The sequence below is a fragment of the Mollisia scopiformis genome (genome assembly GCF_001500285.1).
Source record: "Mollisia scopiformis unplaced genomic scaffold LY89scaffold_11, whole genome shotgun sequence".
NCBI lineage: Eukaryota > Fungi > Ascomycota > Leotiomycetes > Helotiales > Mollisiaceae > Mollisia > Mollisia scopiformis.
In genome coordinates, this window is record NW_017263591.1 from 1,390,404 (window position 1) to 1,415,530 (window position 25,127).

Below are 25,127 nucleotides of genomic sequence, written 5' to 3' on the forward strand. Positions count from 1 at the left end.
TATCCTTTCCACAGGTGTTCAATCCCATTCACCTCAATAAAGTTCACGTGACCAGGTGAGACGCTGTCGTCACAAAGAAAACTAGCTCCGTAGCCGGGGAGTTCCACAATTATAATTCAATCTACCTTTAGGATCGCCACACACACCCACTATCATCCGGTGCCAATCGGAATATCTTCGGGCACCGGTCGAAATCAACACACAGCATACACCATGAGTTCCCCACTAGCCCTCGTTTGCAATTCCTGCTTGAGCAAGAAACTCAAGTGCGTGATCTCAGCTGGCGCCAGTGGCTGTGTTGCTTGCACTTCAGCTTCGCAGAAAGGACCTCGAGACTGCAGTCTATTCAAGCCTTCGATCAACAGGTGCGCCGAGTGTATTCAAAAGCACAAGAAGTGCATCACTCAGATCGGCCACAGCGCTTGCGTCCTTTGCGAACACCGCAGCCTCGATTGTACTTCGGCACCGACGGATAGGAACGAGATCAACAAGTTGAGATTATCAGCCGCAGACAGGATCAAGATGGACGAGGCAGAAGCCAGTGGCACTGGTGGCAGCAGGGCTGGAGTATTGACTGCTGGCCGGCAAAAGGGTCAACCTCGCACGAAGGCGCAAAGAAAGAGCAAGAAGGAGAACGCAGCTCCTGTCTCGTCCCCACTGGTTCATTCTCAATCCACTGCCGGAGGCTCCCAGCAACGTGATGACTCGGATGATGGCACTCTCGAAGACCCTCGTAAGAGCACACCTCTTTCAACGATGCTATTTCTGAACCAACAGCTAACATGATACCAGCCACTCCCATCAACAAATCCCAATTCCGTATGTTATCATTCTCCCATGGCGGCTCTCTTCATCACCAGCCTTGTCGCATCGTTACATACTCCTGAAGAACAGAAAACTAACATAATCACAGCTACCCCCCGACGTGCCGCCAGTCCTTCCGAGACCCGAACCCGAGTCTATCCCATCCCCGACGACTATGTCCCACCTTCTCTCCCGATGCTCGATCCGAATGCCCCAGCTAAGGCACCCAAGGAGAAGAACCTAGCAGTCACAGTTGTTGATGAAGAAGAGGAGGCAGAGAAGGAGGCAGGAAAGGAGGGAGAAAAGGCGGTGGAGGGGGTAGACATCGACGTTACGCAACCCTGCGAGTCCAATCCTAAACTCCCGTCTTTCATGTGCTGCGACCAAGTTCGAGACTGCACTGGCCAGGGTCCCAACATGAAGGTAGGACATTTCATCCTGAAAGAGTTCTTCACCAAATATGCCGCCTGCTACCCATTCGACGAGATCCTGTTCGATGAACCTAACGACTGGCTCGAGTACGACGCATACCTTGCAATCTTCCATGTCGATTCTGGAGTTTTGCCTGTCATCTATGGAGTTGACAACATGGACAAGGGTTATCTGGTCAAGATCTATATTGACACTCCGAGACCAGAGGTAGTTGGTATGATGGATGTACGAAAGACCTCGCAGCCACGTTTCTACCGAGTCCCGGGAGGAGCCGACTTCAAATGTGACGTCCATGGAAAGAAGTTCTCTGTCTATTTCATGCGTTACTTCTCCAAGGGTATCAAATTCGTCGATGTTAATGCTTAGATTGCTGGAGTAGAGTGGCTTGGGAGGTCGTCTTGCTGGGCTCCGTCGGTAGCTTGACACATCTTGAGACACGCGAAATAGCGACTGGGATGGAGGATGCGATTGAGGATGAGTTTCTTTTCTTTTACAAAAATTTTTCAGTTCGCGGCGTTGTGGATGATGCGATATGGCGCATGGAGGAGGTTTTCCTCTTCTGAGCGGCACAATATCAGCAGGTCATGGAGCATTGAGATGATACCCATTTCATTCAGCGACGAGACTCGATTCTACAGCGTACACAGCGAACATAGCGATTGTTTTGATGGGCACTCGGCCTTTCACTACGATGCATTTGCGATCCTTTGATAATAAAAAATGGCAGGATTTTCTTGAATCATGACGTAGCTCGCTTGTGAAATACATGACACGTGCAACCCCTTTTTAATCTTCTGCCACGTGCAGTAATTCCTAATCCTTGAGCACGAAATGCTTGAGACCATCTAGGAGTTGGAAAATAATGCCAAAAGTTCGATCGATCTCTGCCACGTTTCTTTTCGCATCGAATAATACCAGCCAAGCTGTAATCAATCCCCCTTAACAATTCCTCGGCAATTTGCGGATGAGATGACACTTGAGCCCTCTAAACCATCACAAAGCCAGCTCCACTTTTCTATTATTTTACTATGTTTTTGAGATCGGGTGTATTGAGAGAGCTAGTACATTCAAAGAGCCGGTGTACTAAATTCATTAAGGGAGTTTGTGTATTAAGTACTACTGCAAGAGTCAAGGGAAAGTGCAAGGTTCAGTTTCATAGTCATTCAAGCTTTTTTGTACTTTAAACACTTCAGACTTATTATACTATTATGCATGCGATTTATATGTCTTGAATTCCCCCGTTATGAATAGCAAGACCTGCTACTTGTAATTGCAGCTGTGATGATGCTGTTCTGTGTTACTCCCTTCCAACGTACGTTGGAATCGAAAAGTTGAAGCTCCATACCAACCTACAAATGACAGCATTTTCCGATTATGATTTATATTCCCATATGCGGCAACCGATCTGGCGGTTGTCAAAAAGCCACGAAGGCGGTGAGGATAATCTGGTGTTGGAACTGCGATCGGCTTATCATCGGAAGGCAAGGCTGAATCGAAGCAGATGGATGCTGCAAGGAAGGCCTAACCCAGCTGAGGAGAAGACTTGTGAAAGGACAAATGACAGAGCAAAGAGCTGAAGTGGAGGTGTGGATGCTTGCTGTCGTGATTGCCTTCCACTTTGTTGGTCCTTCGCAAGCGCTATCTTGTCTGCTATGTTGACAATCCATCCTCCGCTCTTCGGAAGGCTCTTGTTGACAAATTGATTCCATGAAAGGCCTTCGATACAAGGGACTTTGTTGAGCTTGCCTTCTCCTATATAGATCTTCAGACTCCCTTTGTCGTATTAGCAGAATCCGACAATTGAGTCAAAGAAACAAATGGTACTCACTTCCAATGAGAACTGCCAGAAAGCAGATCCTAGATCCCCACTAAACTAATTGAAATTATTGCTATAGCCATTTTTGCACCGACCCCGGATTCCGCCCATACGAGCGAAATCCGTCGACTAGATCGAACCTCACTAACGATTAAAGTAAGGTCATTGTTGTCGCCATTGTAGCCGTTGTTGCAGAAGTGCTAAAGTGCAAAAGTGCTAAAGTATTGTACTATAATCTGGGAATTGTACTAGAACACTGAAGGTCGAACTGTTAATGGGTTCACCATTCCGTAGCCTCGCCAGCACTTTATCGAGGCCTCATCGTCCCATTTGCTTGTGTTAGCGTTCTTTCTTCTTTCCATGCTGTCCCAATATGGTAAGGCGTGCTTTTCGACGCCTGTTTGTTTTGAACAATAGCAACAACCGCAATCGTACATTCGAGACTCCAAAGATATAAATGCACATCGCCACAAAATAGATATAGCGTACACCAATACTAATGTCTGAGAATCATACTAGAATCTTGAAAATTGAACTATGAATTGGCTCACTATCCGGGAGCTACACAAACACTTGATTGGGACCTCATCGTCCCATTTACTTATGTTAGCACTGTCTCTATGCTGTCTCAGTAAGGTAACGCGTGCTTTTAGACAGCCGTCTGCTTGTGTAAATATATGAACAGGCTCCCCAGCGCCTTGCCGAGACCTCATCGTCCCATTTACTTGTGTTAGTGTTCTTTCTTCGTCCCAATAGAGTAGCTCGTGCTTTTAGACAGCCATCTGCTTGCGTGAATTTATAAACAACCTCGTTGGCGCCTTATCAGGCCTCATCGTCCCATTTCTTTCTTCTTCCCAATAGGGTAACTTGTGCTTTTCGACAGGCGCCTGCTTGCGTGAATTTATAAACAGCCTCGTCGGCGCCTTATCAGGCCTCATCGTCCCATTTACCTGTGCTAGCGTTCTTTCTTCTTCTCAATAGGGTAACGCGTGCTTTTTGACAGCCGTCTGCTTGCGTGAATAAAAAAAACAGCCTCGTCGCGAACTTTTAGAGCTTCTTCCCTCCTCCAGAAACACTATCGATACAGCAATTCCTGAACAGCAAAGACTTTTGCAGTTAGTCCATTGTCTTTATACACTAAGACTAAGACTCTTCGGTAATTGTAATCCTTTCTTGAGATGGCTTTGCACAATGCTAACAAGACTTCTTGCAGTACACTTCGATCTCCTTACGCAATGAATAAAGGCGAAAATACCTTCGGCGGTCGGCGTGCCTATCAAGACACAGCCAGACAGAATGCCATCATCGATGAAGGTTGCTCCCTCCCAGATAGCCAAGACTCATTCACGCAAAGTCCTCGCCGATACATGGATTCGCCTTTGACATCTCAAGCGGATAAGAGTGTCATCGATCCTGCGCTCCTTGGCTCTTACCGCAATACGCGCCCTCCCTCAAGCCCAACCCAGCATACCCTAAGCGCGCTGACTGGTGCACCACCGTACGATGGCGCATATCATAGCGCAACCTCTGGCTTCTTTGATCAACGTGCAGAACTCTATACAAGTCCGTACCAAGCTTATGATAATGCGGGCTTTCCACACCTCCTTCAACCCTATGGCCAACATCAAGCGGTAACTCCCGCTCCACTTGACGAGGGTGGCAGCACACCAGCCGCTTTGTCCCATCAGTCGGGTGCTAGTGAACATTCGGACCCCTCCACTAACCTTCCTGTTGATACACAACCGACAAGCACTCGTTCCGACAACCGGGTCGATAGCCAGCAACCTTCAAATGCTGGTTTACAAAATGGAGGTGGAGAGGAGACTGTCTCTGGTATCACGAAACTCATGAAGAGAACTTCTGTGCAGAAGCCACGAGGACGATATCTCCAAAGATTTCCAGACCTGCAAGAAGAAGCTTCCGGATCTGCACAGCTCCCCATCCTAGAGGAAGACGCGGGATATCTCACCCCGGAGGAGGAAGACGAACTATCGCCACTTCCAAATCCAGCCTTTTGTTGTAGAGACATGAAAACGGCGTATAAGGCTAGCACTGAATTCGTCTACACACATCTGAAGGTTGCTAGAGTCTTCTGGACCCTCTTCGCTGGACCAACTCCAGCTTTACAAGTGGCTTCACGTCCTGTCGAGCATCATTCTCAACGGAGTAGGCCGTTGACTCAAGTCGAGACAGCCATTTGGCTGATTGGCGTTGCAAAGATCTTTCCCAAAGTGTCATCGGGATCCGTAAAGCCGCACCAACGCCAGAGCAACCCTGAGACTAAGCTTGGCCCTCATGCCTTCTTTATGACTGGCCTCGGAGAGCATTGGGCTGTCAATGAATGGATCCGCGTCACAGACACCGGTGATGAAAACTTCCTGAAGGACAAGCTGACGGCAATTGACTGCAACGGATACAACAGACTAAGAATCGGTTGCCCAAACCACAATAATGAGTATGCGGTCGGCTTTTGGGCTCGTTCGGATCTGGCTCAGGTGGAGCAGAATCTCAGCACGAGCATTGCTGATGGGCGTGCTCGCGAGGAGGAAGCGCGGAAGCCAATCATGCCCCAGAGATCCACACACGCTATCCCCGAGGCTCGCGTCCCAAAGAGACCACAACACCCAAAGCCAGAAGAACCCGAAGAACATGCTCGCAAGATCCCCCGGTATTCGTTTGGAGCTACTCATCCCTCTGCCTACCGAAATGCACAGATCAATGCTGGTGTGGTGGGAGAGCAACCTGCCGTCGGAATGTTACCATCGCCAGGCGCTCAGCATGGAAACCAGCAGGGCCGTCAGGGCGGAGGCATGGGAACCCGAGATAATTTCGCTGTCGAGCCACAGCCACCACTAACTGCTGAACAACGATACCAGCGATATCAACAACGATACGGTAACCAGTTCGGAGCCATCCATGGCAATGGAAGTCAGGACGGCCGTCAAGGCGGACATTTGGGAGGCCAAAATGGTTACGGCGCTCAACAACGATATCAGGACGGATATGGAGTCCAGGAAGGCGCTCGAAGCCGAGAGTTGGGTGTCCAAAATGGTTACGGCGCTCACCAAAGATACGGAGTCCAGGAAGGCGGTCGAAGCCGAGATTTGGGCGTTCAAAATGGTTACGGCGCTCAACAACCACGCCAGGAAGGATACGGAGTCCAGGAAGGTGCTCGAAGCCGAGACTTAGGTATCCAAAATGGTTACGGTGCTCACCAAGGATATGGAAGCCAGGGGGTCCGTCAACGTGGAGATTTGGGTGTCCAAAATGGGTACGCCGTGCAACCGCCAGCAACTGTTGGACAACCAGGTCAGCAAGGTTATAGCAGTCAAGTTGGAGGCACAAATGTTAATGGAAGCCAATCACTCTCGAACTTTCATGATCGCTATCGACACTACGATCCATCGCAGTTCACCTCAGTTCACGAGCCCGCGCTGCAACCACCACCTGGAGGATATCAGGACCAAGATGATTAGCCGGTCATCCATGTCGGAAGGGATCTCGAAAGTGACACCGAAGCTGTGTTGGTTTGTACTGTAGAAAGAAATACCATCGATCATTTTCCATAGCCACTATTCATACTGAACAAAGCATTTCGAGCGAATCGTCGGGTAGTCTGGATGTGAACAGGAGTGAATCGTCAGGTAGTCTGGATGTGAATACGAGCGCATCGTCGGGTAGTCTGGATGTGAATACGAGCGCATCGTCGGGTAGTCTGGATGTGAAAATGAGTGAATGGTCGGCTTCCCTGAAAGTTGAACAAATGTGACGAAAAAAACTGCGATGCAAGTATGAAGTGAGACTATACAACGTACGTCTTTGACCGTAAATTAGCTTGCGAAAAAGAATATGGAAACATATTGCTTTAACTTGACGAAAGTGAACAAGCAGAATTTGTATCAAGATTCGAAGTCCGTCGTTGATTCAGTACTGTAAAGCGGCATAAGTTCTCTCCTCTTCAAGTTCAATAGGATAGGGGTTACATTGCAAAGGTGAAAATGCTGCTCTTTATAAGAAAAAGAAAGTACATCAGTGGCTTGACTCGGCTCACCGTACACCAAACGCAGCCCCACGTTTTTTTTTGCAAACCAAGAAAACACTGAACACAACCATATCTCTCCTCCTCCCCTCGTTTTCTTCTTCGAATATCCTCAATTGCTTCTTCAATGCTGGAAACATCTCCCTACAACTCTGCCGGTATTGGACGGTAGTACATTATTACACTTTTGCTCTTCATTTGTTATTGACGTCACTGTCAGCCTCATCAGCCTTGCTCCAACATGAAGTTTGCTAAAGAGCTCGATCAAGATCTTGTACCAGGTAGCACCCCCTGCAGCGTTTGGAATCTGCGAATAATAATGCTGATGTATATTCAGAATGGCGAATCAAATATCTCGACTACAAGGCTGGGAAGAAACGCGTCAAGGCTGTTGCTCGAGCATTCAATCGCATGAATGCCACACCTCGTACACCTGCACAACCTAATATCAATCCTTTACAACGAAGCACTAGTATCTATGGCTCGACGTTACCAGCAACACCACGACCTAAACTTCCTTCCTCCAAATTACGATCAGAGGATGGCCCAGCGACTTCTCTACGAACATCCCCCGCCCCCTTGGGCGCAGACTCGAGGCCGGAGTCTGATACCTCGGAGGAAGAACCACCATACATCCATCCCACGAAGACCCCTCCTATGGCGATACCTGCGAAGAATCAACCATTGGGTCAAGATAATGGAAAGTATGGGAGCTTTATTCCTACCCCTCCTTCGAAAGTCGCCCGCCCATTCGAGCTTCCGGGACCTGCCCTTACACCAGAACCTTCTGCACAAAGTCAACCAGAAGGGTTGAGTGCAATCCCCGACATAAGACCAAGTGTCAGTAGGCTACCCTCCGGCAGGAGTGCTTCAATGGCTGTACCACAACATGCATACGAGATTGGACGAACTCTAAGTCCTCGGAGTAGGAATGGGACGTTCAACAACCTTCGTAATCGGATTCAACAGCGTGAGGGTGCACCTTTCATGCGAAGGATGTTTTCGGTCGGAACACCTCTTACGCCATCTGAATCGCATAGATTGGACATTGACATGGTGGCTGTGGATCAACTGAGACAGCGGCAAAAGGAGTTCTTTCAGTGGATGGACGGAGAGCTGGACAAAGTGGAGACTTTCTACAAGTCCAAGGAAGATGAGGCTGGAGAGAGATTGAAGGTTTTGCGAGAACAGCTTCATGTGATGCGTAATAGAAGAATCGAGGAAGTCGCAGCAGCTCAGCATGCTAGGAGTGTTCGAAAGGAGGACGAGCGACACCTTTTTCTTCATGATGAGCACTCGAACGGGCTTGCGAAGAAAGATGATGATTATCGTCCTAGTTCTAGAGACCATTTGACTGCTTGGCTTGATCCTTTCGAGAGGGCCGTCGGACACGCCAAAGCCAAACTTACCGCGCCTCGCCCTGGCTCAAATTCCAAGGCATTGCAGAACATGAAAGCATCTCCACATTTGCAATCCCAGATCCAGCAAGCTAGACCTCGACATGTCGAGGAAGGTCGCGACTATGTTCGTCGACCTCATTACAGCGATGAAATACCCTACCGGACGGCGAAGAGAAAACTCAAACTTGCTCTTCAAGAGTTCTATCGAGGGATGGAGCTACTCAAATCTTATGCACTGCTCAATCGTACTGCCTTTCGGAAAATCAACAAGAAATACGACAAGGCAGTTGATGCTCATCCTCCTTTGCGGTATATGTCGGACAAAGTCAACAAATCTTGGTTCGTGCAAAGTGATGTGCTTGATAGTCATCTGCATGCGGTAGAGGATCTGTACGCTCGATACTTTGAACGAGGCAACCACAAGATTGCTGTAGGCAAGCTCAGAACTTCTCTGGGCAGGTCCGCTGATCAATCGTTGAACGCATTTCAAAATGGATTATTGATTGGTACTGGCGCAGTCTTTGCCATACAGGGTGTCATCTATGGTGCTCAGCTTCTCCATGATGACGATCCTATAATTCAAGTCCAGACTGCCTACCTGATGCAGATATATGCCGGTTATTTTCTTGCTCTTTATTTGTTTGCATGGTTCTGTTTGGACTGCAGCATCTGGACTCGAAACAAGATCAACTACCAGTTTGTGTTTGAATTTGACCCCAGACATCAACTGGACTGGCGACAGTTGGCTTCTTTTCCATCTTTTCTGATCTTAGTCTTAGGTCTTTTTGTTTGGTTGAACTTCTCTCGTTATGGTGCGCCGGAGATGTACATATATTATCCGGTGATACTGATTTTTGCTACCGCTGTTTTAATTTTCCTGCCAGCTCCGATCTTCTTTCATAGAAGTAGAGAATGGTTTGCATATGCACATGTAAGTTAACGATAATAAGAGTGTGTATCTATACTGACATTAATAGTGGCGTCTATTGCTTGCCGGAATATACCCCGTGGAGTTTCGTGATTTTTTCTTGGGAGATCAATACTGTTCTCTGACCTATGCGACTGGTGTATGTATACAATACATCAATCTTGAGTCGGCGGCTACTGATTGTCATAGAATATTGAGTTGTTCTTCTGCCTCTACGCACATTACTGGAATGATCCACCGCAATGTAACTCGACACATTCCCGTCTTTTTGGGTTCTTCTCCGCTCTTCCAGGAATATGGCGTGCTTTGCAATGCCTTCGTCGATATGGCGATACTCGGAATGTCTTTCCACATATGGTCAATTTTGGAAAATATTCCTTTACGATCTTGTCCTATGTCACACTCAGCATCTATCGTATCGACCAGAAACGACACAATTTAGTAGTTTTCATAGTGTTCTCCGCTCTGAATTCCATCTACACATGTATGTATGCACCGCCTCATTCAGGGGAATTACTCACGGTTTTTAGCAATCTGGGACCTCTTGATGGACTGGTCCTTGCTTCAACCTTATGCGAACAAGAAATATCTCCGTGACGTACGTGGCTTCAAGAACCAATACTGGTACTATCTCGCAATGTTCCTTGATCCAATACTTCGATTCAACTGGATCTTCTACGCAATTTACACCCAAGATATTCAACACAGTACCGTAGTCTCTTTCTTCGTTGCCTTTTCTGAAGTCACAAGAAGAGGCATGTGGACCCTTTTCCGAGTCGAAAACGAACATTGTGCCAACGTAGCTCGATTCAAGGCCTCGAGAGATGTTCCATTGCCCTATGCACTACCAAGCGAGTCAGAAGAGGATTTCCAACGAACAGAAGAAGCCAATGCTCAACGACAAAGCGGACAATCACCAGCTACGAGTCCAGAAATTGCGAGAAGAAGAGCGGGAACTGGTGCTCAACTCGAGGCTCAAGAGTCTCTCAATTCCTTGAGACGAAGACCGACAAGAACATTGACGAGTATTGTGGCGGACGCTCACACACAAGATTTCGAGAAGAAGAGGAAGCCAGGTCAGGGTGAGAGTGAGAGTCTGTTAGGGAAGAGTAAGGGGAGTGATGATGAGGTTGAGGGTAGTAGTGATGAGGAGGAAGATGAGGCTGATGAGCAAGACGTCTTGGATGCCGAGGAGCTGTTGAGGGATAGAAGGAGAAGAGCCGAAGGGGAGAGAAGTGATGGTGTTTAAGTTGGTTAACGTTGAGACTCGGGTTTGGAAAGCTTCTGAGTCACGAAGCTTCAAGAGAGTCTAAAAAAGCCAAGGAAACAAAGGTCTCTTCAAATGCCAAGATGAAGAAAGCTTCAAGAAAAGTGGCAACAAGATTTCTTCATAAGTAATCTATCCTCCCGCCTGTCACAGTAGTACGGCTTCCAAGAATCTTAGGTCGCGCATCCCTATTATGTTCTGCTCACTGCAAGGCAATTACCGCTACTGCTAAGTTGGTATTTGAAGTCGCGACTCCCTACCATATTTCGTTCATTGCAAGCAACTACCACTACTGCTAGACATTTTCCTGGTATTTCAGGTCACGATCTCATCTTCTTTGTTGCAAGTCAACTACCGCTACTGCTAAGTTGTTGAGTTTCCATTTGCATGTCAGGTCGCGACTCCCAATTTTGTTTTATTCACTGCAAGTCGGCTAATGCCAGTGCTAAGTTGACGCATTCTTGGGTTGCGACTCCCTGGTTTGTTCTGTTCACCAACTCAAGTACCGCTACTGCTAGATTGGTGCGATGTCCTGGTACCTCAGGTCGCGACTCCCTATCTTGTTCTGTTCACTTTAAGGCACGTATCTGTGAATGAGGCGTAAGGAGAGCAATGCTGCGGGTTAGCGGTCTATATAAACAACGACCTTTTCTGTCTCCTTTCTTTTTTCTTCTCCATCCAACATATTCTTTCTTCATCCAAGTCCTTTTTACCCAACTCCAGCTGGTCTGAGAGTGTTATTGATTCTGGTGAGTGTAATTGCCTTCTTGCAATTAGCCCTTAGGTCTAGGACATTAATAGTCTTCTCTCAACCCCTTTCTCTACTCTGTACATTGCTCTTGCTTGGGTTTCATTTGAAGTTACTGACTGAATCCGAACTCAGCATAATTTCCAATCACACATCAACCAAATCCGAATTATTAATTCACGCATTGCACCTACATTAGCCAACATCACAAAGCCCCTCCTCTTGATCAATAGCTATTGAAACTCTGAAAGCATTTTCTTACAGGTTTGTCACTCGGCTTTCAACTTTTACGTGCTTTTGCTAAGTCAGTAGAATTCAATCTCAATTACCCCGCACTAAGCCGATCAGTCACCAAGATGTCTCTTATCCAATTGTTACTTCTCTTTCTTACTGCATTCACTGCCCCGGCCATTGCACCATGGCCAAAGCGTGGTCTCCCGTCCAACAACCCTCCCAACTCGATTCAGAACTGGAATGGTCCTGGTAGTCAAGTAAATTGGGCCTATAGCTGGGACAGCTACATGGATCCGGCATTTCCTCGCTTCCTAGAGTTCATCCCTATGCTATGGGGTGATGGCTCATTACATACTAACTCAGTATGTATTCTGATTGGCTTTGTTGAAGAGAAATGACCTTTTCCATGTTGTTGCAAGCGCTGGACAATGGAGCTCCTAAATTGTTGCCAAATGGAGGCTCTCAAGGGGAGAAGTTTATCTCTGTCCAGTGATGCATGAAGCTTGAAAAATGCTAAGAGACAATAGTGGGTCAACAATGTCAATAATGCCCTCGCCCGTGGCAGCGGTCACATCATGGGGTTCAATGAGCCAGACGCTTGCGGTGAAGGCCAATCCTGCATCGGTCCCGATGACGCTGCTACTGCCTACAGAAAGTGGATTATGCCCTTCGCCGGTCGCGCTGCTTTAGGTGCTCCTGCTATATCCAATGCTGCTAGTGGACTAGTATGGCTGCGAAATTTCTTGGGTGCTTGTTCTGGTGAGTCACCTGACATTTGGGGACGGAAGTGTCTCACTTAACAAGAAACATTGAAATGTGCTGATGCAGGATGCTGTAGGTTGTCAAATCGACTTTGTGCCAATCCACTGGTACGATAGTGCTACCAACTTCGAGTACTTTTACAACTACATGGAAGAAGCACACCAAACTTCTGGCGGACGTCAAATATGGATCACTGAAGTAAGCTCGATTCTTTCACCCCACGAGCCGACGTTTCCTTCCCATATGTACTCATACCAATCCCAAAATTTGCTGACTTCTTCCAGTTCAGTGGTGCGGGCACTCTTCAGCAACAGATTACATTCCTTCAGACCGTGATCCCATGGCTTGATGCTCAGCCATATATCTACCGCTACAGCTGGTTCTGGTGCGATGCTTCCTACACAGGTGGAAGTCTAGCCGACGGCAATGGCAATCCAACAGAATTGGGTGGTGTCTATGCTTACACTAGATATTGAGATGGCCTCAAGTCGGGGTACCGTTGGGGACATTGGGGTAGAGAGCAAGCTGGTCTTCGAGTCCAGTCATCTGGTATTCCTGGGACATTAAATTTGGAGCATTGCAGGGCAATGGCTTCACTTCATTATCGATAATATTTCACACTAAGATCTCAGCATACATATTCTCAATGCATTCTTTTCATCTATCTGATCTCCTATGGCAAACAGTAACCTCCATCAACTTTGATATCGGTTCCTGTTGTATAGCTTGCAGCATCACTTGCTAAATACAAGAATGCACCTTTCAATTCGCCGACCTCGCCTTCTCTCCCCATTGGAATTTTGTCCTTCCATATCTTCTTGGTCTCTGCAGGAACGAAGTTCGAGATCTCTGTTGAAATGTAACCTGGAGATATGGTATTGCAACGTGCAAATCCAACCCATTCGACTGCAAGAGATCTGCCTACAAAGTTGTTAGCATAAACTATCTAGGAAGTACAGGATCTTAGAGGCCTACAGAGGTGAATCACTCCAGCCTTGGCAGCGTTGTATGTTGCCTGCAATTGAGGGATATTCACAATATGCCCACTCATGCTTGCAGTTGCAACAAAACTTCCCTCTCTAAATGGTGGGTCGAGTGGCTTTCCATGAATAGTTGTCTGCTCCTTTTTCTGTCTTCTCCAATGTGTTCCTGCAACCCTGGCACAGTAGAATGTCCCATCCAAGTCGGTGGTCACAACTTTGTGATAATGGTCCATCTCGCCAAGAATGGCTGCCCCTTGAGTCCATGGTATGCCTGAATTTGCAATGAAGACATCAAGGCGGCCGTTGAACTCGCGGATGTTCGCTTCGATTGCAGTGGTCACCGATTCGATCGAGGTCACGTTGACCTGGTATGCTTTGCCTGTTGGAGATTTCCCGTCAGTTTATGCGCTCCAATAAGATGGCGTCTCCCAACCAGCTCTATTCCAAGCAAGACAAAATTGGAAAAGCGGCAGACTTACACTTCACGCCATAGGTCTTCTCGATGGATTCTGCCTCTGCCACGGCTTTCTTGCTACTGTTGTACCAGATAGCAACGTTGGCACCCGCTTCAGCAAGGGCTTGTGCTACACCCAGTCCAATTCCTGCTCCAGCACCTGTGACGATTGCGGTGCGCCCTTTGAGAGAGAAGAGTGGGAGAACTCGATCTGATGGCGGGGCAGTGGTGTTGTGGTGTTTGAAATCTCCGTCGATCAAGGCGCCGTCCATGGCTGAATTTTGGTGGCTATGTGGCTGTAGATTGACAGACTTGCAGACTCAGGGAGACTGAGATGAGGATATTAGTAGTACTGAAAGTTAGCAAGCAGAGCAGGAGAACACGGCGGGGTGGTTTCTTAAGAAGAAACTCCGCCATTGTGGAGCAAAGAGAAGGAATGGGAGACCCATTCCTGTAGCGCAGCAGGTCTTCTGTGATCTGCCATTTGTCAAGAAGTCGGTGTATCCATCGTGGAGGAGCCTTTGGCCCGCTCGAAGTGATACTTCACGAGTATCCTCGTGGAAGGGATTGGAGGGGCAGTAGCAGGGATGGAGATTGAGACGAAAGCGGACGACTCATGCCTTGCAGCGGCGGGGTGACATGGCAGAGTCTTGTTATTCGTGGAATCGAAGTTCCGCATACTGTGTTACTATTCGATTGTTGTATGCAGGCATGAAGGAGCAAATCGCAATTATGTTCGTGAGGTAGATGAGAAGAGTGTTGTTCTAGTGGATCAGTCCCTGGAGAAATTGCACAAGTGGTCTCTCTGACTACCAGACCCTGATCTACCTTCTCCAACGACGTGCGTCTTTTCCATATCAAGCATCATTCAAGAGTCCAGAATATCTCGTGAGATATTGTTTGTACTTTGAAACATGAGTTCTCGTTGCAATTGTCCTTTGATCGCACCAAGTCAGGTGTTTCGATCACGAAGGAAGAAAGGATTACCATGCGTCCTACCTGACTCCCTTGCCCTCTCTTTTTCCTTCAGAGATATCAATGAGTCTTACATTCCTCTTGAAATTATATTCCCTCTATTCGTCACTTTCCTGCCATAAGCAAATCAATCTCTCGTTTCTGTCAGGCAAGGAATGAAGGGTGCATTCCAGAGCTCCCGCCGAGCCGAAGCATCCCCTTTTTACCACCCTTTCGCCTTTTCGCCATCGATCTGCGGTTTTTGAAGTCGAATGCTGCTTTGCTACAATCCCACTGTCTCTACTCCAATTCTGTCACTCATTTTCTTAGCATTCATCACAATTTTTGAGCAGTAGCTCTCACACTCTTTTGCACTATTTACTCAATTCAAAGCTCGTCTACTTAATATTCACACATCACTAAAGGTACAGGGCCCAATAATAATACAGGAATACCCGAAAATCACCATCAGGAGCAGCAATCTACCACCGGGGAATCACAGAGAAGGGAGACATCATGGCTTCTGGAGCATGGCTATCAAGCTTGGAAGGACGAGGTTCAGTCATTCGCCAGGCAGTCTACTCAGCAAATATTCCAATCGGATCAGCAACCCTTTCACTCGGCATAATTTTGGTAATCGCAATCAGCGGAGCGCTACTCCTCTTCGGCGTCATAGGGCTTGTTGTTGTCATTCATGTCAAAAGGAGGAATCGGTACAGGAGTAAAGTTCGCACAGAAGTTGTCGAACATGGTATGGTACGATCTGACCCTCTTGGTACGATGAGGTGTGTTCGCACCCCAGAGATATTCTTCCCACGCAGATTATCTCGCGGCCTATCTTTCAACCCGTGGATCACACTTGATGGAGGAGGGGGAGGCGTTGTCGCTGGCGACTGGGAAGATGTGGACCTTTCCGATCACGCTCCTCCAATGGCTACCGCAAAACGAATGTCATTTCACAGAGGAGTGATTCGAGTAAGAGAATCGTGGCCCCTGGCATCAACCATACCTCTCAAGGTATTGCCTTCACAAGCGACGATGAATCTCAGCACTGTTGCTCCTCCAGGATATGTAGTTCAGGAACCGAAGCGACAAAGTACGAAACTGTTGCGCAGGAGAGACTCCACTGATTCGAAGGGAGAGCCCAAATCCGGGAAATCTTCGTCGCCTACTCGAGGTCTATGCCCTGCGCCTCTTATGCTGCACAAAAATACTCAACGAAGATGCACATCGGATACAGAGATTCCGTCAGTCCTCCGATCCAGTTCCCAACGCTTGAAGACGATTCATCGAAAATCTTTGACTCGCACTTTGACCACGATCGGCAGGTTCCCTGGGCGGGCACCCTTTGAACGACTATCTACACCACCCATGAAGCATGCTGTCGAGAGCCGTGAACAGCTCATCAATAAGGAGTTTGCACAAACTATGGAAGAATCCATTCGCAACGATCAATTGAGCCGAGCAAGTGTTGATATTGTCAGCGACAGTCTTCACCTCGGTGCTCGGATGACATCTCCAACGCCATCATTTGCATCACTTGACAGTCTATGTGATGATACACTCGAAGTCATCATCCCTGCAGCGTTGTCTTCACCAAGCAAGTCCAGTTTCCAGAACGAAAAGCGACACAAGGTGCGGATTTCAGAAGACACTACTATCATTCCAACGTCAATCCACGAAGATGATCGGGCATCCGTGCTGGTCATCGAAAAACCAAACGAAGAACTATTTTTTACTGTCCCACATCGCATTTCACTTGCCGGCGATCCATTCTTTTCATCTGTCAGGAGTTCCAAATCTATTATATCCACAACAAAACCAGCACATGGACCACGTCCAATGTACTTTCGAAAGTCGACATTTGGCCATGAAGAATCTCCTAATCGACCAGACGATTATGTTTCTCCTCTACGTGACGTATCTGGCAATGCTTCTCCTTCTCCTTCGAGAGATTCTCAGCAACTCGAGTCAGAGACTTTAGATCACAACCCGTTCAGATGGTCTCCACAGGAAGCTATGAAGACAAGGAATACACCCCTTTCAGGTCGGAGTTCGCCGAGTAGGAAAGGCCACAGGCGCTCTAATGTTGTTCGAATGTCAAATCTACCTGTACTTTCTCGTCGCGTGGGTACAGTGGCGGCCGTGAAAGAGGAACCCGAAGAGGACTCGCCAAGAAGATCCATCAGATTCAGCTTACCGCCTGCCACAGCCATACGTGTCTTTGAACCAGAGAAGAGCCCAAGTCCTTCCTCCTCGACCGTATCCCGCAGGCGTAGCATGAGGCCCCCGTCTTCTGCTACATTCAGCCCAGACTTGACAATTACAGAAGGGGTTCCCACTACTCCAAACAGTTCACCAGTCTCAAAACTTGGAAGTCAACGCAGTTTCTCTATCTACTCACCTACGCTTTCTGTATGTAATTACTATGCTGAGAGCGGCGGATCTGAAGACGAATTTTTCAAGGCCAAGAAAGCATCACCAGCAACTCTCAAAGCTCGCCGACATGGCCATAACTACTCTAGTGACTTGACAGTCTTTCCTACTCATCAAATGCAACAAGATCATCAACTCTCACTGACGTCTTTTCCACCGCCACCTACAATGGATCCCATCATTCCTATCACCACGGTTCTCACGCCGCCTCCATCTCGACCTTTACCAACCATAACGTCAACAATGATTGGATACAAGTCACCATCACCTGCCCTGCCACTCCTTACTTTGTCCGGACAAACTCAACTCTACGGTCCGCGCGATATTCCCAGTCGCTGCAGCACAATCAGTCCTCCACGAAATTCTCTAGCAAGCTCTATCAGCATGTTACGACGCATGAACAGCCAGATCTCACAGTACAGCTCACAATCCACCATCGCCGAAGAATCTCCGCAACTCCCACCTCAGCCCCATTTCTCGCTGAACTTCAACCTCGAAGAAGCCCAGGCTGAGGAACGAGGTAGAAGTCGTGGATCGAAACACTATCTCGCTGTTGGGAGACAGAGTCAGCATTATTCTCGCATGTCCCGTACAGAGAAACGAGATAGTCATCGTGTATACAAGGATCGAAGGAGAAGAAAGACAGAAGACTTCGAAAGAGATGAGAAAGAACTTACTCCAGTCCCAGAAACAAGTCCCGCGACAGGAGCGAATCCACTTGGTATCATCGGTCTCCGCTTCCCTACTCTCAACCGAGAAGGCATCAACGGAAATTCCTTTCGAGAACAAATCATCGATTTCACAGACGACGGAGACATATCTGACGCCAAGATCATCGAACTCAAGGATGACGACAAAGAGAATCATGAAAGCCAATGGTCAGACGCCATGACAAAGCCAGCAAAGAATGTAGTAAGAAGGGAAAGTAAAATGGAGCATCCCAGTCCGCAAACACCACCGAAATGGTCGATGAGCGGACTGGGTTTGGCTGGTCAGAGGTTACTTGGGAAGGATAAAGAGGGACTTCCAGTCTTTGGGAGTCCCGAAAGGCCTCTAAGTATAGGGTTGTATGATCAGGAAGGGTTCTTAAAAAGTTCGCCTGAGATCAAGAGCGCGAAGGAGAGGGCGAATGAGAGGAGGAACAGGGAGTCTAGGCCTAAGCGATTGTCGGATGAGTGGCATTGCATCATGTGAGGGGTGCTCTCGGAGGTCTCGGGTTTTAATTCTTGTGTTCATGGGGGTAGGAAAAGGAAACTTCTGTTCATCGACTTCGACATACATTGTTACTTTGTTTACTGCAAGCCAGCGTTGGAGTATCAATCAATACCCCTTCTTTGCTGGAAAGCAGCATTTTCTGTTCTCGAAATTTAGGTGGTCAACTCTCTTTTGATTCAATACGAAATATTAGTTTTATTCTGAGCTTACTCTATAGTCATCACTTTTAAGTCTCATAATCACGGCTGCAAATGGGTCATATTTGTGTTATTCGTTTCTTTATTTTCATTCATTTTCCGACGCTTGGTCGGGCATCTCCTTGGTCTCATTCTTCCCATCTTTCCTTCCCCGTCGCAGTTTTCTCTTCCATACTCCCAGCTCTCGAGGGGTCATAGGCTTTGTTTCTGGTTCTCCCTGTGACCAGCGTTTGCGTTGACAGGAATGACAGACGTCAGACTTTTGGATGCACCACTCAATAGAATCTACGATGCGGTGTACTGAGCAAGGGGGCAAGATGCGTTCTTGAGTATCAGTACATATTGGGCAATAATTTAGTTCCAGGCATGATTCTGCCTTCCGTTCGGTGTTATGGCTTAGAGGCATTTTGGTGATTTCAAGTTGTGTCTGTAATATACGAGCAGGTGAATATTGTGGTTGATGTCAATTGCTCTGGAGCCTTTGGTATAGATATGCACAAGCAAGAACAAAGAAAAATGAACACGTTCTTTGTACAATAAGAGCTACAATGGAATAGTGGAACAGCGGACCTGCTGAACAATGGTTCAGACAAACACAAACAGTGGGGTAGACAATGTCTCTTTCGAGGGTATCAGCTGTGGGCACTGACGACTGCACTTTCCGAGAAAGCTCTCCGCGAGAGCACAGTTGCTAGCAAGATTCTCCATATCACAATGAAAGCTAGATACAATGGGTTAAATAAAAAGGTTTAAAGCAAGTCTCCTTAAACAAGGGCATTGTCAGCCAACAAGGAAAGAAGGAAAACAACATCTTTAACTAAAATTACTTATACATAAAGAAGTTCTTCAAAGAATACACACAATTGCATTGTGGTGATAAACAGCCATGCAGCTCTCCCACTGTTCACTCCCTCAATCTCTGGCAAAACACATACTTTACTATTGCTCATAAGCATGAATTCTTTCTACTCTCCCAGAATCTCACCATCAACATATCAACACCAGTATTTTCCTAGCTGTTCTACTCCGTGATATATCAATCCCTCTTCGTCGCCATGGTTTGCCTCCTCCATATCATCCGCAACATCGACTCACAGCTATACAATATGTGTAAATCCATCATCAAAAAATACTCGTGCGGTCACGAAGTCCACAAATTTGTTACTTGCCCTGCAGCTTCACTCAACACCCCAGGATTTCTCGAAGAGACTTCCTGCGAGACTACAGTGGCGTCTGAAGTCAAGTGCCAAAAGTGTCTAGCGTGTATAGAGTTCATCAAGCAAGAAGATAAGCGGATGAAAGAGGAGAAGAAGGCGGCGAAGAAGGGACTGCCACAACAAGGCCCGGCTTTTGTCTCCTTTCCTCCGTTCTAAGCGATAACGCACTCAGAAACGATCAGGTTACCTGAAGTATGAGCCCGGAAATAGATGAAGTCTCTGGTGGTCAGAAGACCCGTGTGGAGAATATAAGAAATGAAAGCTATCCCAAATCAAATCCAAGACCTTGCCTCCCATGTTGAAAATTGAAATCGTGATTTGACATGATTAAGCACGTAAATGATGTTGCTACTGATCACCTGTTCTCGATCATCTTGTTCGGAGTTACAAAGAATGAAACTGAAAATTACTGCCAACTTCTGAAGATAAGCGTGACTCGTGCTTGCTACTGAAGCAGGTATCGCCGGTTGAGAACTGTTTCAAACTGAAGTCATGCTCCTCGTGACACGTCCCAATTGAGAGCAAATGAAGCATTCCCACTATCCCACACCAACACCGAGAACCGAATCCCCTCATGCAAAGCAAACATTCCCATCTCAGTTCTTCTATCCCGCCATTATTCCGCTCCACCTTATCAGCTGTAGCCACAACCAATATCACAACGGGCACTAACCAAATCCTTCCATGTCAATCGGTTCCAAAAAAGCAAAAACACTCGCCACCCGCGTGGGATATCGCCAAAACCTACCAAGATGGCACAGCCTCCTCATCTAAGACATTAAAGGCCTCGATATCGAGCGCCCGATCCTAATTAGACACTTGTCTAGGATTCGCCCTTCTGGACAAAGGGCGGCATGTCAACAATTTTCTTCAAGGATTTATGAAAGGCCCCTGTTCCCTCTCTTCTTCTCTGTCGTCAACGAAGCACCAGAAACGAGGCAATCATTTTCGATTGAGCATGGAAGGTTCCGCTGCTTCCCAAAAGATCGCAATGTCGAAAGCAAAGCTTACTTGGGGTTCGTCCTGTCCTGGATCTGATTACGAGGAAGAGATGTTGATGCGTTTATAGAAGCAGCGCGCAAAGCATACGAAGAGCTCGAAACGGCTGGTGACTTCAAACCACCATCTGGCGACATCGTGGCAGCTGCTATAGCATTCAGTGTTATGATCGCGTTCGAATACCGACCGCGGAAAAAGGGTACGTGTTGATATCTCAGTCCAATTTTGATGCTTGGGAAGGAATGTGGCTGATGATGGGATAGATGAACCGTTCGTACCTGAACTGTTTGTCAAGGATATGCTTGGGGATTGTGCGGCGACGCAAATCGACGCTTTGTTAGATCGGAAAGGGTGGCATCACTTGGATAGGGATAAATTGAAGCGAACGGCTGCAATGCATGTTGGGGACCTGTACTGATTAGAGAAATAGATTTAGCATAGGTTGGGGAATTTGACGAAGGAATGTTTGAGATTGAACATAATGTATATCACTTGACCACGATTTGGGATCCGAGGAGGTTAGTTGACTCGCCGTTCCTTGTCTTAAGTTTCATGTGATTGTTCTGGAAGTCGATTGTCTCATTTTTTTCTAAGTTCTACTGGATTTAGTCCAGCATCAGCACTTGCGCCTTACTTGGGAGACCAATGCAAGATGAAGAAGATGGCAGGGTAAACTTTCCTTTTCGAGGCAATGCTACACGAAGTGTAGAAGGTCAGCTGAATTTCAAAGTCCATCGCTAGTTCATTATCTCATCAATATCAACGTGTCCATCAATCATCAAGTCATCCATCCACTCAAGTATAAACCGCATCCGTCAAAGCATTCAGCTTCAACCCCTCCTCCGCAAAATCAACACCATCCATAAACAACAGAGGCATGTCGACCAACGTCCCCCTAACCCTGTCCAACCACTCCTTCAACTCTCTCACCCCTCCAGGAAACTCCTCCTTGACCACGTGACCGTACTCATACTTGGGCGGGATCTGCACCTTATCATCCTTCTTGCTTGGAGAGACAAACAAGTCCTGGAAGAAGCTCTCATATTGTTTCCAATCTCGCACATTATCCGCAGGGACACAATGGAAAGCCTTGGAGAATACTTCAGTGTTGACTTGTGCGGTTCCGTTCCAGAGATTCGTGAACTCTCGACTGAGGGGATCACGGACAAGCATGTCGGCTGGGGAGCCCCAGTCATAGGCATTAGGGTCCTTGTTGAGGGGCATGAAGTTTGCATCTGGTTTCGTGAAGTCTTGATGTGGAAGCAGGCCAAGGTGTTTTCTGAAAAGTTGACGACGAAGGGAAGCTGCGAACTTGGAGGCTTGGTACGGTTGGTGGTTCATCATGGAATCGATAGGTGTTGGGTCTTCGATTATGACGGCGATTTCTGAGTCGTGGTACCCAATTTGGGAACGATCATTCAGGTTTGCACTGCCACAGATGACGACTCGATCGTCTGCAATGAGGATCTTGGAATGAATGTAAAGTTCTAGTCACATTAGTACGTCTCAATGTCTGGGGTCAGATGGATTACCTTCGCTCACAAAGGCGTTGAACTCGTCTTCTTCACTTCCAGACCATGGGATGTCCTTGATTGAAGGCCCATCGTCCATGTAGCATTCGGCAACAGAGTCGTACTTGCTGCCATCAGAGACTTGAGCTCCAGCTTGCTGATATTTGTCATAAGACTGAGCTTCCTGTCCTTGCATAGCTCTAGTACCTTCTCCTCTACCATCATAGCCAGCACCAACAAGATCATCGTGCTCTCGTCTAGCACTTTCATAGTTAACACCACTGGCTTGCTCAGCTTGAGACATAGCGCTCCCAGCATTGATCCTATCATAATTTCTGAGGTTGTAGAAACGAATGTATTCCTTTGCATTTGGCACACCAGCTTTCTGAACAGCTCCCATGATACTGTGAGCACCTCTACAGACACCAGCATATTGATACTCCATGATGGCTCTGGTACCAAGGGAATCTTCAGCGTGGAGATCACCTGCGAATGCAGGAACGGCAGGCATGCACACAATCATCTTCCATTTCTCTCCGTTTTCATAAGCTCGCATGATGCGTTCTGCAATCGCGGCTCCAATCTTGTTCCGAACCGGATGTTGAATATCATCAGTGGCAGTGATGAAGAATTGATTCTCGATGTAGATGAAATGTTGACTGTTGTGGATGATTTCGATGTAGGCATTGGCAATGGAATGCTCTGTTGAAACACCATGACTCCACCTGGTACAACTTCTCACAAGTTGGATAGACATTCCAGATGGATGCTGTTCGCCGTATCCGTTATACTCCCTCGACATGTCCGAAAATCCGGTACGGACTCGATCGAAAATACTACCACTACCACCTGGTAAGTGGAACCGATGCGGATGGTAGTTGGACTGCGGGTCGGGATCCTCGGCATCTCGGTTTGTGATATCTCTGCTGAGATGATGAACATTCTTGCCGTCTGGATGATAGTAGCCGTCTGGGATATTGTCGAGAGTGAGATTATGATATCTCTCATCCTTCCTCACGTCGTACTTCTCTCCATAGATGAAATTCCATCTCTGAACGAAGTGAGCACGAAGATCTTCAACGACAGGTCCTCGCAAACAGATTGAAAGGTCAGACCATCCCATTCGTCCATTCTTTGTACGATCAAGCTTGTTGTTTTCCCAATTCGTGACATCTTCAAAGTCGTAGACTCGTGCGTTGTTGAAATCCTGGCCTGGGAAGACGGCTTGACTGACATCGGTCGGATGTGCATCGGCTGCAGGGTGAGAGTTCGTATCCCATCTTCCAAAGCAGAGATCTAGACCACCCATGAATGCGATATTGCCATCGATGAGACACAACTTCTCATGGTGTGCCCAGTAGAGTATAACATCGTTGTTAACGCCATACAGAGCTTTGAAAGTGTCGGATGGGATGTCGGCAAGCTTGAGTGATTTGAACGAGAAATTCTTGATGCTTGAAATGATTTCTGACTCGAGGACTTGTCCGCTTGGTGTGTGATCTGGATGACGGAAAACAGCGATGTTGGGATGAAGCTCAAGTGCATGCTTTGTGTGCTCAGAGCAAACTGATATTTGTTAGTGCTCTGATTCTTCAGCCTTGGGGCCACTCACGTGTCAGGACAGCGGCCACTTCTTTGTACACAATCACGTTGACCTTGACGCCTCTCTTCGCCGCAGCAAGGAGCATTCGATCGATCCTGTAATCCTCGTTTTGCGATGGTGGTCGACGTAAGTAGAGTTCTGTATCAAGGTCAGCTGATCCGGCCTTTCCGCAGTTCAAGAATCATCATACCAGGACTCAACCACCAATCCAAGATCCAGATACTCTCTCTCGCCTCCTCGATCGCAATAGAGACTGCCCAGAAATAACCACAGCCATCCACGAACCATTTTGCATCGTTGCCTGTTCTCGGCGGCGCAAAGCTGTGGAACCGGTTATTCTGGTGATGAATGTGAAGGCTATGGCATTCTTCGCCGAGATGGGTATGAGAATGCCTCTCTTCTTCAATAGCATTCTCAATAATACCAACTTCCTTCTTGATATCAGTTGTGAAGTCATGAAGAGCCGATTTGGCGTTGGCGAAGAAGGACATCTTGAGGTTGTTGGTGGACGCGCAACAATGACGTGTTGAGAAGTTGGGGCTTTAAGTAGTAGATTCTGAGAACATGAAAGATTCAATATTCAATCGATGATATTCACTACTAACGATAAAAGTGAAGCTGAACTCTGAATCTTAATGGTGCGACACTTGTCAGCGTGCTCTGAAGTTGGTTTCATGGATAAGCTTGGCTGCAGGAAAGCGAAGCAATTGTGGTGAGAGAAAGCTGGATGCCGAGCTAGGAGGTGGCGGAGCTGAACGTCTTTCTGCAGGCATTTGAGAGCCAATCATAATTGTCAATGCGGTCACAGATCATGTGTTTTGTGGTTCCCACGTGCTTAACGCTCGTTGTTCTCTGTGAATGGGAGGGAACACGTGTGGCCGAGCTTTGGGACATTTTCGCAGAGTTCTCACCGAGGAAGGGACAGTTGACTCCTAGGTATACTCGAAGGTATCTAATGTCCCCAAGCTCAGCCGCACTTATCCTCGGCCGAAGTTCTCACCAAAGAAGGAACAATTGACCTCTTAATTCGAAAATGCTCAATGCCCCAAAGCACGGCTGCAATTATCTCCTCCCAAAATTCTCACACAAATAAGGACAATCACAAGTGGCAGAAGAAGCAGATTAAAT

At 47.3% G+C, this 25,127-nt stretch overlaps 8 protein-coding genes across 8 annotated transcripts; 6 read left to right on the forward strand and 2 right to left on the reverse strand.

Annotated features, from left to right (window-relative positions):
* Positions 1–192: 192 nt before the first annotated feature.
* On the forward strand, positions 193–1,961 carry LY89DRAFT_718415 (uncharacterized protein). Its single transcript, XM_018218414.1, has 3 exons — positions 193–733; positions 793–819; positions 914–1,961. The coding sequence occupies exons 1-3, from the start codon at positions 214–216 to the stop codon at positions 1,600–1,602; spliced, it is 1,236 nt and encodes a 411-aa protein (XP_018072153.1). The 5' UTR covers positions 193–213; the 3' UTR covers positions 1,603–1,961.
* A 2,326-nt stretch (positions 1,962–4,287) lies between these two features.
* On the forward strand, positions 4,288–6,528 carry LY89DRAFT_669086 (uncharacterized protein; the record flags this gene model as incomplete). The annotated part of the gene is made up of 1 exon (XM_018213065.1): positions 4,288–6,528. One exon carries the CDS (start codon positions 4,288–4,290, stop codon positions 6,526–6,528), a length of 2,241 nt encoding a protein of 746 aa, XP_018072154.1.
* A 560-nt stretch (positions 6,529–7,088) lies between these two features.
* Positions 7,089–9,470, forward strand: LY89DRAFT_61636 (uncharacterized protein). Its single transcript, XM_018210763.1, has one exon. The coding sequence runs from the start codon at positions 7,503–7,505 to the stop codon at positions 9,429–9,431; it is 1,929 nt and encodes a 642-aa protein (XP_018072155.1). The 5' UTR covers positions 7,089–7,502; the 3' UTR covers positions 9,432–9,470.
* A 2,116-nt stretch (positions 9,471–11,586) lies between these two features.
* LY89DRAFT_645461 (uncharacterized protein) lies at positions 11,587–12,906 on the forward strand (the record flags this gene model as incomplete). The annotated part of the gene is made up of 5 exons (XM_018211879.1): positions 11,587–11,698; positions 11,747–12,030; positions 12,196–12,427; positions 12,507–12,628; positions 12,715–12,906. The coding sequence occupies exons 2-5, from the start codon at positions 11,791–11,793 to the stop codon at positions 12,904–12,906; spliced, it is 786 nt and encodes a 261-aa protein (XP_018072156.1). The 5' UTR covers positions 11,587–11,698; positions 11,747–11,790.
* Positions 12,907–13,080: 174 nt separating this feature from the next.
* LY89DRAFT_781929 (NAD(P)-binding protein) lies at positions 13,081–14,601 on the reverse strand. Its single transcript, XM_018222530.1, has 3 exons — positions 13,893–14,601; positions 13,406–13,792; positions 13,081–13,351 (listed from the first exon to the last, which is right to left on the reverse strand). Exons 1-3 carry the CDS (start codon positions 14,137–14,139, stop codon positions 13,104–13,106), a joined length of 882 nt encoding a protein of 293 aa, XP_018072157.1. The 5' UTR covers positions 14,140–14,601; the 3' UTR covers positions 13,081–13,103.
* Positions 14,602–15,151: 550 nt separating this feature from the next.
* Positions 15,152–18,581, forward strand: LY89DRAFT_61744 (uncharacterized protein). Its single transcript, XM_018210804.1, has one exon. It carries the CDS (start codon positions 15,338–15,340, stop codon positions 18,449–18,451), a length of 3,114 nt encoding a protein of 1,037 aa, XP_018072158.1. The 5' UTR covers positions 15,152–15,337; the 3' UTR covers positions 18,452–18,581.
* A 2,296-nt stretch (positions 18,582–20,877) lies between these two features.
* LY89DRAFT_733626 (uncharacterized protein) lies at positions 20,878–21,303 on the forward strand (the record flags this gene model as incomplete). The annotated part of the gene is made up of 3 exons (XM_018219825.1): positions 20,878–20,902; positions 20,956–21,084; positions 21,149–21,303. The coding sequence occupies 3 exons, from the start codon at positions 20,878–20,880 to the stop codon at positions 21,301–21,303; spliced, it is 309 nt and encodes a 102-aa protein (XP_018072159.1).
* LY89DRAFT_616083 (phospholipase D/nuclease) lies at positions 21,193–24,688 on the reverse strand. The gene is made up of 4 exons (XM_018210751.1): positions 24,190–24,688; positions 24,009–24,137; positions 22,418–23,962; positions 21,193–22,372 (listed from the first exon to the last, which is right to left on the reverse strand). The coding sequence occupies exons 1-4, from the start codon at positions 24,488–24,490 to the stop codon at positions 21,681–21,683; spliced, it is 2,667 nt and encodes an 888-aa protein (XP_018072160.1). The 5' UTR covers positions 24,491–24,688; the 3' UTR covers positions 21,193–21,680.
* Between the last annotated feature and the right edge of the window lie 439 nt (positions 24,689–25,127).